Genomic DNA, 13,811 nt, shown 5'->3' on the forward strand with positions numbered 1-13,811 from the left:
GCACTGGTTGGGATGGGGAAAAACAAAGCATGTACGCCTTGGGTGGGTGAGTCCGTTATGCATACTATTTGTACACATAAAAATGTTGACAACTGTAAGCAACCCCCACAAATATTATAAGTATCTTTAATGGAATGAACGAAATAGCTATGATTTAAAATATATACCAGTTCATTTTCAGTCCAGCTTTAAGAACCTGACGAACAGACGCAACTCCAAGAAAGGTCTACCCAAGATGCGACCCGCCATGACCACACAGGATTCCTGGGACTCCCCCAGATCCACCCACTTCCACGAGCCCGGGCAGACGATGTTCGGTTCAGTGGCATACCTTAGAGGTAAATCTGACGTATTAACTAGGGGTAGCCTGTACACTTCCACGGGGTACACCTGACGTATTAACTAGGGGTAGTCTGTACACTCCCACAAGGTAATCTGACGTACTAACTAGGGATAGCCTGTACACTTCCACGGGGTAAATCTGACTTGTTAACTAGGGGTAGCCTGTACATATCCACGGGGTAAATCTGACATATTAACTAGGGGTAGCCTGTACACGTCCACAGGGTAAATCTGACGTATTAACTAGGGTTAGCCTGTACACTTCCACGGGGTAAATCTGACGTATTAACTAGGAGTAGCCTGTACATATCCACGGAGTAAATCTGACATATTAACAAGGCGTAGGCTGTACACTTCCACGGGGTAAATCTGACGTATTATCTAGGGGTAGCCTGTACACATCCACGGGTTAAATCTGACATATTAACTAGGGGCCAACTGTAGCCTGTACACTTCCACGGGGTAAATCTGACGTATTAACTATTATCATTCAAATGGTAATGTCCGTATTTCATATTCGAAAACTCGATCTCTTGCAATTCGAAACTGCCACCTTGACCTACCTTGAAAACAAAACCACAAATAGCACCACGTGCACTGGCGGAATGCTGGGCGTTTCCAGTCCCACATTTGGCACATGTCGTAATAACAGCTATTAATGTCATGTCCATTTCTCACCAAAGTGATTATAGAGCATGCGTATATTACAACAGAGCAGTCACCAGACAGTTTGAAGACACAGGGGAACATTAGGCCATCCTAATCACATAAACACGTTTGGTTTTCTTTATCTTCACACTCAATTCTAACACTGAGTGGGTCGATAGCAATAATTAGCGTGTTACATATTAGTTGTGGTTGCAGTCTAACCTGCTCCCTGTCATGGACAAAACTCTCTGGTGAAGTCAGAGGTTGTGCCTACAAAAGGCGTTCTTGAATAGTTCTCTGGTGGAAGCATGCCAAAAATTACCCACTCCTACAGTCTAACCTGCAGACATCTAAAAAAAAATTGGTGGAGTCAGAAACGTGAAATGGTGGGTTGAAGGTACTTTTAAGGGTCTAACGTCAATGGCATTTCAAGGACCATAGTCGAGCACTGCGAGCCCCTTTTGTGGTGGTCCGGTGACATGCAATTCTGAGAAGGTGGCACTCGACATATATTCGTGATAGAATGACATTGGTTCTGACAGAAAATATGAAATTTTATTTAGAAATTTGAAAAATGTGAAGAGTTCAACCCCTGAGAAATTCAGCCCCGTTGAACACTTGGTGTAAACTTTGAACAAGTTTAACAGTGGTTTTATAAGGTTCAGTAGTAGATGCTGCAAATAGATAGGTTGCATTGGACATGTGTATTGTATGAGAGAGCAAGGGTGATTGTCTAAGTCGGCTAAGTTACAGAAAAACATCATTTATATTAAAGGCGAGTTTATAATGTGGCCTCAAAGTCTGTACCATTAAATATAAAGTATTAGCTAAAAACCTAATAAATCAAATTGTGTATAACGGTGCCTTCATGACATGGTATGTCACAGTTCAACAATACTGTTGGTGGTTTTCAAAATTGCACATGACATTAAATATTATTATAGTACTGAACACGACAAAGTAATTACATATCACTACCTTTGTTTAATCTTCTTTTCAAGATAACATACAACAAAATAAACGAAATTAAAAATACTTTTGTATACATGGTTTCTTTTTTAAAATAAATGATTTGTATATTGAAAAGCTATAAGCAAAGATACATTTCACGTATGTGTGTTTATTAATAGTACTACAGGTAGTAGTAAACCAAATATTTTCCGGCTGGGTCATTGGTGATAAATGTGAGTGTGTTTGTTGTAAAAACAATTTAGTTTCATCTGGGCCAAAAATGTATGCAATTTTATTTCATCTAGTACCACGGTGTCAAGTAGCCTTGTACCTGTAAAAAAACAAAATAGTACTAAAATTTTGTGCGGAACTAGGGTAATCATAGACGCTACCCGTTATCTCTGAAATGAGCAGCTTCACCCCCAATGTTTTCTGATGCAATTTAAGGGTGAAGGGTGGTAGTATTTATATCTATGGTGTATATGTCGATTGATACACTTCAGGCAGTAGTTTTAGCCACATATGTTACTATTGTCGTCTATGGTATTTAATTTGATGGTATACATCCTATAGTATTAAAATAAATATAGAGAGATTATTATACTAGCTTGTGAATTTACGAAACGAGTGTCAGGATATTTGTCTTCCCGAGCTTAGTATAATTTTTATTAACTCGGTTATGTTGAACAAGATGCATTAAACTTAGAGTTAAACACGCCTTGTTTTTCTGTAGGGAGTTTGGTTTCCGTCAAACGGATGTCAAAGAACAGTGTGAACCTCACGAAGGAAGTTCTTCAGGAATTAAACCAGGTGAGACTCAGGGCTAGTCTAGAACCTATTATTGGGGGTTAGGTGGGAGGCGCCCAAACGATTAAATAACTTTGTAAATACAACGAACGTCCATCTTAATGAGGTGAGATTTTAATAAAGTATCTATTCGTTTATTTATCAATGTGCTGTTTTTAATTGTCGGGGCGGGACGTAGCCCGGTGGTAAAAGCGCTCGCTTGATGCGCATTCCGTTTGGGATCGATCCCCGTCGGTGGGCCCATTGGGCTATTTCTCGTTCTAATCAGTGCACCACGACTGGTATATCAAAGGCCGTGGTATGTGTTATCTTACTGTGGGATGGTGCATATAAAAGATCCCTTGCTACTAATGGAAACATATAGCGGGTTTCTTCTCTAAGACAACATGTCAGAATTACCAAATGTTTGACATCCAAAAGCCAATGATTAATAAATCAGTGCTCTAGTGGTATCTTTAAATAAAACTTCTTTTTTTAATTGACTGTCTGTTTAAATGTCTGCTTGTCTGTCTATTTGTCACGTTTTTACGTGGATTTTGCGGGTTCAGTGATCGGCACCTTCTCCCTTTTTCTTTGTTGGATTTTTTCCTTCCTTTTTAATTGTTTAATATGAGTGGTATGTTAGCGGAAATTTGTTTAGATACATTAATTCAAATTATTTAATTGTTTTTATTGATGTCACTTTTCTTCATTATATTGTGTAGCATAACCTCAGATTGATGAAATACACATTTCTTGACGCAGATACACACAATTCGCACACTGCCACACACATAAACAACCTCAATGAAATAGTTTAACCCTTGGCATTACGTCCATTACTTATACAGCTTGTGAGAAGATAATCATGGTAAGAAAAATCGGATCTCTGTACAAGAAACAACACAATGGATCTTCCTGTGATCATCACATGAAAAATGCAAGACCCACGACTAACAACCCAGTACATTCATTCATTATACTTATTTCCGTGCGTCTATCAACTTAAGCACTAAGCACTCTATCCTGGGCACACACCTAAGCTATCTGTCCAGGACAGTGGGTTAGTTATTAGTTACAAGTGGTTAGTGAGAGAAAAGAGGATGTAGTGGTTTTTAAAACTCGCTCTGGGTGGGAGAAGGTACCGGGCTGCGAACCATATACCTACCAGCCCGGTAGCGTAACCACGACACTACTGAGGCCGATACATAGCCAGTGAAGCAGTCATCAAGCTAGAACAAATTTAGAACATCCTGATGAATGTGCTGTCTATGATGAAGGTTCCACAAAAGGTGTGCTGTTCTATCATGACAATCTATCTGCTCATGGCTTATCGCCCGCCCACCCACCATATTCCCAAGATCTAGCACCATTTGACTTCTATGTTTAACTATATTCTGTTTCAGTTAATGGAGTTAAAACACCAAAATGTCTGTGCATTTCTCGGCGCATGCGTGGATCCGGGCAGGATTCTCCTTCTCTGGGAATACTGCGCAAAAGGCAGTCTTCAAGTGAGATATACTCTATGAAATAATTTGTTTAAATAGTTTTTTGTAATAAAAATAAATGATTATGAAACAAAGACTGAAAGATATGGTTAGTTTATTTGAAAATACAATCTGTATTGGAACTACGAAGTGATGAGTGCATGCAGATTTGTACGCACAGATGAAACGAGTTTTGGAACTAATGTGGGTTTTTTGGTGGATTTTGTTTTCTGAAAGGGTGTTTTGTTTTGTTTTATTTTGTTTAACATATACATGTGTATGTTATTAAACAGACGAAAGCATAACTTAATATACCGATATGAGTAAAACACCAATCTGAATTGGCAATTGAAATGTTCTTTAAACGAAAATAATATTTGTCTTAAATATTTACAAATTGTTTGACAAATATCTGAACTATAATACTTGTTCATAACCGATGCTTTTATTTTTACCTTTTACAGGATATTATTTGGAATACGAATATTAAACTGGACCAATTGTTCAAGTTTGCACTGTGCCATGACGTAGCAAAGGTTTGATATTTGTTGAACTCATTTCCGTGAAACATAGCATTTTTCATACACTGGTGTAAAAGATGACCCGTTGTAAATATGCTAAATACTACACGAGTTGCTGATTATAGTTCTTACATATCCTCTAAAATCAGATTTAAAACATTTTTAAACATTTTATTTTTAAATAAAAAGTTGCTTCGGCGCTTGCAATGTCGTATATTGCACGTTAGAGGTAGTGTTAATTTCATTGGACGTTTTGACTTTGTCTGGGTCATCACCATGCATCAGCCAATGAGATGCATTTAAATTGATATGGATAGATTGCGGTGCAATACCATACATCCCACAGTGTTCTCTCCAATAGGTTTACATTAGCTTACAAAGCTACAAAGAGAGAGTGCCAAAACTAATGTGCATATCTACAGATCACTGGCGTAGCCATAATTTTATAGGGGGGCAACCCATATTGGAGGGGGATTACACTATGTATGTATGTATATGTGTGTGTATGTATGTATTGATGTATGTATGTATGTGTGTGTGTGTGTGTGTGTATGTGTGAATGTATGTATGTATGTGTGAGTGTATGTATGTATGCATGTATGTATGGATGTATGTATGATTTTATACAATTTAATAATTTAAAAAAAAAAAAAATTGATTGAGGGGGGCATGAACCCCGTGCCCCCCCCCCCCCCCTCTCGCTACACCACTGCTAAAGAGACACCAAATCGTTCACTGCAGGAAGATTATATTTCGGACTTTATTTTTCAATAGGGTTTAGAATACATTCATAAAAGTTCTGTGTGTTACCATGGAAACCTGAAGAGTTCCAACTGCGTGGTGGACAGTCGATGGACGTGTAAACTGACCGACTTCGGTGTTCCGCGGATCCGCGCCATGGACAAGGCCTCGATCCCGTACGAGGAAAACGCCGAAAGTGAGTTCTCTTAAAGCTGCAGTCCCGCCTTACAATGTTAAATAATCATTTGTAATGCAAAATACAAACACAACTACACTTTTAGTAAATTCGTCTGTTATCGCCAACTCAAAACGGAAAATTTAGCGCACTACGTTTTGAATGTTAAAACTAGGGATAATATTCATGAACTAGATTTGCGAGATGGCAGCTTTAACAGTCTGGTTCGTGATTTATTGTATTTTACTTTATTTCAGTTTATTACAGCGCATTTTATTCACTCACTCACTCACTCAAAATCCCACTCATTCACTGGTTCAAACTCACCCACCTACTCGCTCATTCACCCACCAACCTACTTACTCACACACACACTTACTTACCTGCTCACTCACTCACTCATTCACTCACTTACAAACTCACTCACTTATTTATAGAGGAATTATGGACTGCACCGGAAGTTCTACGGGCAGATCGAGCAGTAGATTTCCAGAAGGTTGACATCTACTCTCTGGGGATCATCTTCAAGGAGATGTTCACCAGGTCCGGACCGTACACCGAATACCCGTTCTTCAGCGCTGCAGGTGAGCCTTTACTACTGGTGTAGCCAGCATTTTATATTGGGGGGGGGGGGCCTCTTTTTGGGGGTAGGGGGGGAGGGGGGCAACCCACACTATGTGTTTATGTTTGTATGATTTTATAAAATGTAATACAGTTTAAGGAGAAAACCGTTTTGATTTGAGGACATGACCCCCGTGCTCCCCCCTCCCTACGCCACTGTGTTTTACCTCCGATCTTGTCTAATCCAGACGTAGAAACAAATATGTGTCTGTTGAAACTAATGGTGCATCCTGCAGTTAGTCGAATATTTCAGTTGTGTCTTCCCAAACTGACATAGAAACAAAAATGTGTATGTTGAAACTAATTGTGCATCCTGCTACTATTATAGGACTTACACATATAATAATAAAGAAAAGTATTTGCACGTGCAGTTAGGCAACAAGATAAATAAAGAGGAGCCATGTTCAAACACATGTTTAACATCCTTTTTGTGCGCATTTACGCTTAAATCTCTTATCAGGAAATTCCGTGGCTAATCAGATTCACATCAGAAGGAGCAAACTACGTTTGTCATTGTAAATAAACCTGCATTTAAATGTGACCTAGGTTGTAGGTAACCTTTACACGGAATCGAAGAATGGTGCGTCCTTGGAAAATAAAAAAGTTAATTATCTGTTATCTTAAACATTAAACGCCGAATTTACAACGCCTACGTTTCTTAAACACAGGTATTTAAGTATTGTAAAATTATGTAATTACGACCAATCTGATTGAAATCAGCTTCACTGGTTTATAACACATGTAGATCAGTAGAGCTGATTTCAACCAGATTGTAGTTACCACATATTTAAATCAATAATAGGCATTGGCCCTAAAAATATCCCCCATATTAAAACATAATGTTATTACTGTGTTACATTCAGCAATTGTTTAACACGATTTTACAAATATTATTAAAATAATGAATTTTTATATTTTGAAATTATAGGCTTGGTGTCTGTTGTATCACGATGTTTCCATGCTGTATTTGTTTGTTTATTTAGAGATCGTGCGGAAGGTTCGTAACTCGATGCGACGCGCAGCCTTCCGGCCCGCTGTAACGCGGGAATTACGTCAGCAGGCAGAGTTAGCGGCCTTGATAGAGGACTGCTGGAGTGAAGACATGACCGTGCGACCATCGGCCACGCGAGTCGTGAAAACCCTGAACCGAGTGAATCCGTCAAAGTAATCTTACACAAGTCTCTAATTGTCTCAGTCTTACATGGAAAATACAGTTTGTTAGATACAATGTTAGTTACATGAGTTGATTCAAAACTTATCTTAAAAGCCAAAGCGAGTCAAATACGTTAAAAACACACACAAAGCACATACACAAAAAAAACCCTCACCACACACGCTCTAGCCCTTGTGTAGCATTTCCTCAAAAACCGGGTTTAAATGAAGGGTTTTTTTGGGGTTTCTTTTTCATATTACAGCTAATTTACGAGATATTCGCGCGGACACAGTTAATTTACACGTCATAAACCAATCAGTTTCAGTAGTACTTTCATTGGATGGTGTGGCTTTGGCACTCGGATCATTGCCGTGAACAGCTAATCAGACTTTCGTCACGTGACATCAAAAATGTCAGTTTCCTCTCCAATGGGTGTGTAAGAAATACTCTGGACAATAAACTAACACATTCAAGAAGATGGTATATACCATCATAATCTGATGAACATTATAATTTGGCCATTCTATATTCACCTGATCACTGAAAAGATAACCCGAGAAAATAAGCGGGAGGATCCTCACTCAAAATGTTTACAATGAAAGACATTCGTGGGAGCAGTCTTACAGAGATACGATTTTGAACAAGTTATTCAGTTTAATGTTTCACTGAAAGCACAAAAAACACTTTGTTTATGATTCCTTTTGTGCGTTTGACGCCAAATTTTTGCGGTCTTTTGTTTTTGTTGTCCTAATGGTATGTGTGTTGAGAGAAGGGGTTATGCTGTTGTTTTTTTAACTGTTGCTTATTGTTTGATTCAGACACATGACTATGATTGACAACATGATAGCCATGTTGGAGAAGTACGCCAATCATCTGGAAGATCTAGTGGCGGAGCGCACCAGCGAGTTGGATGTAGAGAAGAGGAAAACGGAAAACCTCCTCTACAGAATGTTGCCTCAGTACGTTTTAACTTTTAAAAATAAATGACATGCACCTTTTGGCATCTTCCTACGCCATTGCATAATATTATACTAATAGGCTACCCCTAACGGTAAAACAGTAAGGGATCTTTCATATACACCTTTGGTATATTAATTGAGATGTGTGAAAACCTGAGTCCGCTGAGGGCGATTAATCGTGTGATCCATCATATCTCTTGGGAGTGCTCTACCACTGAGATACCCCTCGTCCCAGGTTTATTTAGAATACCCCTGTATAGCTTGTTCTGTCTCTGTCTGTCTGTCGTGGTATGTGCTAGCGTGTCTGTGGGAAAGTGCATAATAAAGATCCCTTACAAATAATGTAGCGGGTTTCCCCTCTAAGACTATGTATCAAAAGTACCAAATGTTTGACATCCAACAGCCGATGATTCTGAATGATTAATAAATCAATATACTCTCTCTCTCTCTCTCTCTCTCTCTCTCTCTCTCTCTCTCTCTCTCTCTCTCTCTCTCTCTCTCTCTCCATAAAAATATATATGTATATGTCTGCTATCTGTATCTATCTCTGTCTGTCTCTCTGTCTGTCTCTCTCTCTCTCTCTCTCTCTCTCTCTCTCTCTCTCTCTCTCTCTCTCTCTCTCTCTCTCTCTCTCTCTCTCAACGAAATGGTCGAGATACCTATCTATAGTCAACACTCTTCTCTTGACTACAGATTATGACTAGTCACATGGTTAAAAACATACAACGTAAATATATCATACTTTGTGAATTGCCAGTACTGTAATTTAAAGATACAACTGAGACTGATTTTCCTATAATGTTGTTGATTGATTTCCGTACAATGTTGTTGACTGATTTTCATACAATGTTGTTGATTGATTTTCGTACAATGTTGTTGCAGGTCAGTGGCTGAAAATCTGAAATTAGGAAAACCGATCAAGGCAGAACTCTTTGATGACGTCACAATTTACTTCTCTGATATTGTTGGTTTTACCAAGATTTGTGCAGGAAGTACTCCTATTGAGGTAAAAATATATGTCTACGCATGTCATGTTAAAAGTGTAAATAATGTTGGGTTATTATCATCTATACCCCTATTAATTAATAATGACAGAAGTAAATAATTAAATTTTACTATTACTAACTCAGCATACTAAGTACACTTTCTAGTGGTTTCTGTATTGAAATAAATTATTTGTAATTTGAGTTTATGGGGAAAGGTCATTGTCATTCATAAAATATATAACAAAGTCTGTTAATAAAAGTAGTCTGCAAATATTAATCCGGTCACAAAATAAAATAAAAGTGCTTCTAATTTTGATTGCGTTTTTGTGTATTTTCGTGATCAGATCATTACATATTGAATTTAAAACTGTATGTCGTTAAATGAGATAGAATACTAAAACCTACAGATTTGTCATAGCATTAAAACGCTCTGGAATCGTTGACATTACCATAGGTATCCGCAAACAACAACCCCAGGAGTAATGATATGGTTGTATTCATGTATATAATAAAGAGTACTCTTTATATATATAACCATAGCACTGTCCCTGGGTTTGTTGTTTGGGAGTACCTGTGGATACTACAGCTGTTGTTAATATCAGGTGCTTGTTTTCACAGGTGGTCAATCTTCTGAACAGTCTGTACACACTTTTTGATGACATCATCACACGATATGATGTATATAAGGTTAGTAAGCATAAGCATATTCTAACGTAGCCAAGAGGTGGGTACTGTTGGTGTACACCCCTTCCAAAACTTCGAATTGACCGCCAAATTCAGTAATTTTCTCTTTCTCACCACTGACTGTCATCATGACCGTTCTCTTGGATCGACCGACCAGATAGCCGAGATGTGTTCCCGGGACAGCAAGTGTTTAACTTAATGGTATATAATCAGCTGCTTCATTACAATATGTTGGGGTAGAGTAGCTGGCACCTGGATTTTTAAAACTGGAATATTGTTTAATGCTACAAAGCAATATTCCTTTTTTTTAATATAATATAGTGTATATTAGAAACATCGTCTCTCACCACATCAACTCTAGAACAGGTGTTTGTTTGTCCCATCGTGTCATAATTGTGGACACGAATTAAAGAACCCATGAACCCATCGAATTCAAATTAATATAAAATTGTTTGAAATATAGTCAAACCTGTGTTAAGCACCCAAAAATATAAAAAGTGTCCCTTTATACAGACGGCTGCTTCATACAGGTCAGTTCATATTATATTAGATGATTTGGAAGAATATAAACGTGGCCCTTTAACATACGTGGCTGCTTATTACAGGTGGCCGCTAGAACAAGTTTGAATGTACTTCTCTTGTGTCCAGGTGGAGACAATCAGTGTTTAAGATAAATGATATCTAACGGCCACTCGTGTAGTATTCTCTACATATAACTAAGCATGTAAAACATTGTTTGATATACTTCTCTTGCATTCAGGTGGAGACAATCGGGGTTTAAGGTAAATGATATCTAACGACCATTCGTGCAGTATTATCTATATATTAAACATGTAAGACATTATTTGATATACTTCTCTTGTATTCAGGTGGAGACAATTGGGGATGCGTACATGTTAGCGAGTGGTCTGCCACAGCGGAATGGTGAGCGCCACATCAAAGAGATTGCCGACTGCGCCATGGACATCTTGGCGTCCATATCCAACTTCTTCATCCCTCACCAACCCGACAGAAACCTCAGGATCAGAATCGGTAAGTCTGAATACAAGAAACAGAATATTTGTTAACTATGCTTCCTTACATTTCAATCTACGAATGTTTGGTGTCTAATATAATAACTATTATCATTACTCGGAATTATAATTGGTAAGTCTAGAGAAGAGCTTTTGAATTCAAGGAAAGTCACGATGTTTTGTGAAATTGGTTCCTGGACAATTATAAGTTGGTATTTTTTCTTTTGTAGGCATCCACACGGGATCCGTGGTAGCCGGTGTTGTGGGTCTGGCGATGCCGCGGTACTGTCTGTTTGGAGATGCAGTCAACGTGGCGTCCAGGATGGAATCCACTGGTTTACGTAAGTACACTTATAATTAACAAAACCAGGATGATTTACGGTCCTAACCAAACCTTCCACTGGTCTACGTAAGTACACTTATTGCTATCAAAAACCAGGATTATTTATAACCATAACCAGAACTTCCGCTCTGTTCTGAGGTATTTTTTAGTTTGGGCAAGGAAGAAATCACTTATCGGTTATAAATTTAACGTGCCCTCTGTTACATTGTTCTCTGTTACGTTGTATAAAATAGTTATTTGGTAGGCATTTTCTCAAATAAACGTCTGCTGTGTGATCGTTTGTTTGGGTAACCTTCCTCATCAGTTTTGGGCTCCAAATCTATTTAAATTGTTCAAACCATTCCGAAACAGTATTGTAATAAGTGAAATTGGTTTTGTTCAATACAGTCCGACGTCTGCTAACATTTGGTTAACTTTCCATTTCAAAAATAAAAAGATGCATTTCATGACAAATAGATAAAAATAATAATTATAAAAAAACCCTCAGAAATGAAATGAAAAACATAAGTGAAAGAAAGAAATGTTTTATTTAACGACGCACTCAACACATTTTATTTACGGTTATATGGCGTCAGACATGTGGTTAAGGACCACACAGATTTGGAGAGGAAACCCGCTGTCGCCACTACATGGGCTATTCTTCCGATTAGCAGCAAGGGATCTTTTATTTGCGCTTCCCACAGGCAGGATAGCACAAACCATGGCCTTTGTTGAACGAGTTATGAATCACTGGTCGGTGCAAGTGGTTTACACCTACCCATTGAGCCTTGCGGAGCACTCACTCAGGGTTTGGAGTCGGTATCTGGATTAAAAATCCCATGCCTCGACTGGGATCCGAATCCAGTACCTACCAGCCTGTAGACCGATGGCCTAACCACGACGCCACCGAGGCCGGTAAACATAAGTGAGTGCACAAAATCACGCACTTACACAAACATATACGAACGTACGTACTTGGAACTTCTAAAACGATTTGCAACTACTGGTACTGATTTGTTTATTTTTATTTTACAGCAATGAAAATCCACTTGAGCAGTATGGCGAAGGAGAAGCTGACGAGGTTTTGTGGCTACTACTTCTACGACCGCGGCGAGATTCCAATAAAGGGCAAGGGCATCATGAACACGTTCTTCCTCACGGGCAAGGACGGCTTCACGAAGGTGCTTCCCTCCAACGAGGAAGCCCCCGCGTCACGGATGACGTCGAAGAAAGCATCACCGTCACACGGCGTCCCCGTCCAGCCGGTGGCAATCTGCATCAGTGAGTCGAGCATCGAGAAGACCATCAGCATCAACACGCTGTTCAAATCCAGCGCCGTGGACAACTGCAAGTACATCAGCATCCACGGCGAGAACGTCAACGACGGCTACGTGTCCGACGACGAGCTGGATCAGGTCCCGCGTACGATGCAGACGTGGTCTAAGCGCCATGAAAGGAAGCCGTTTGGCATGGTGCCAAAGAGGACGTTCCGACGTCACAGCAGCGTCGAGGCGCCAGATTCAGAAACCCACGGGCAGCAGTCTTCCAGCAGAGACATTGACGAGCTGGAGGGCGGGGTCAAGAGAGAGGAGGTAGTGAACCAGACTGTACGAGACACGTTGGAGACGAAAAGCGTCATACAGATTCTAGAAGTGACCCCTATGTGATGATGATACGTGTGTGTGTCGAGTAACGCTGGATTAATGTGAACATGTAGACGAGACACGCTCTTGTACATACGGTTTACTTTGAAATGTCAACCATTGTGGTAAAATGTCTCGAGCCCAACAAACCAAAGATATTCCGAGCCCAATATGCTTCTTTCAACGTCAGTGAAACGATTTCAAAAGCACCCAAAGAGGATGACTAAAAACTGTGATTTTAATTCAATGTCTGAGCACAACAAATACTTTATAATGTTAGTAATTTCTATGTACCTATATTCCTACAGACGTCTTGTTATTTGATAGTGGCAAATTAAAACTGAGACTTTTTGGTCAGCTTACAATGCAAACAAAAGAAAGAAAAGAAAAACCATTTACAAGAATCGGACTTGGCAGTTTAATAGTTACGCCATCGGCTTTAAAGGCATACTGTCACAGATTTAAGGACCTTATTTCTCTTTTAATGAATAATGAATAAAAATTACATTAATTTTTACAGACCAAATCTAACTATTGCATCACTTTAACTACATCAAGTTAAATGGAGTAAAATCCATGTCAACCCTCACAGCAATATTAGTTTTTGAATTATGGACCATTGCCATAATTCAATTATTTTTACAAAATATCATTAACAAGTGGAGTATGGTGCTTACGTAGATGGTTGAATAAAGTACGTTTAGGGACAAATCAAATATATATAGTTTTAAGTAATACTTTGTTAGGCCATGAAACAGGTCAGTGGTCTGTGACGGTAT

At 38.9% G+C, this 13,811-nt stretch overlaps 1 protein-coding gene across 1 annotated transcript in view; it reads left to right on the forward strand.

The window, feature by feature from the left end:
• The window catches only part of LOC121382143 (atrial natriuretic peptide receptor 2-like), a 50,388-nt gene extending 36,795 nt beyond the window's left edge, over positions 1-13,593 (forward strand). The window contains exons 13-25 of the mRNA XM_041511652.1: positions 182-338; positions 2,675-2,751; positions 4,134-4,238; positions 4,679-4,750; positions 5,510-5,672; positions 6,089-6,235; positions 7,256-7,436; positions 8,244-8,384; positions 9,267-9,390; positions 9,989-10,057; positions 10,924-11,086; positions 11,298-11,408; positions 12,425-13,593. Of these exons, the coding sequence (XP_041367586.1) occupies positions 182-338; positions 2,675-2,751; positions 4,134-4,238; positions 4,679-4,750; positions 5,510-5,672; positions 6,089-6,235; positions 7,256-7,436; positions 8,244-8,384; positions 9,267-9,390; positions 9,989-10,057; positions 10,924-11,086; positions 11,298-11,408; positions 12,425-13,056 (2,142 nt within the window). The 3' untranslated portion in view covers positions 13,057-13,593. The remainder of the gene's footprint in view (positions 1-181; positions 339-2,674; positions 2,752-4,133; positions 4,239-4,678; positions 4,751-5,509; positions 5,673-6,088; positions 6,236-7,255; positions 7,437-8,243; positions 8,385-9,266; positions 9,391-9,988; positions 10,058-10,923; positions 11,087-11,297; positions 11,409-12,424) is intronic.
• The last annotated feature ends 218 nt before the right edge of the window (positions 13,594-13,811 follow it).

Source organism: Gigantopelta aegis, chromosome 9 (genome assembly GCF_016097555.1).
Source record: "Gigantopelta aegis isolate Gae_Host chromosome 9, Gae_host_genome, whole genome shotgun sequence".
Lineage (NCBI taxonomy): Eukaryota > Metazoa > Mollusca > Gastropoda > Neomphalida > Peltospiridae > Gigantopelta > Gigantopelta aegis.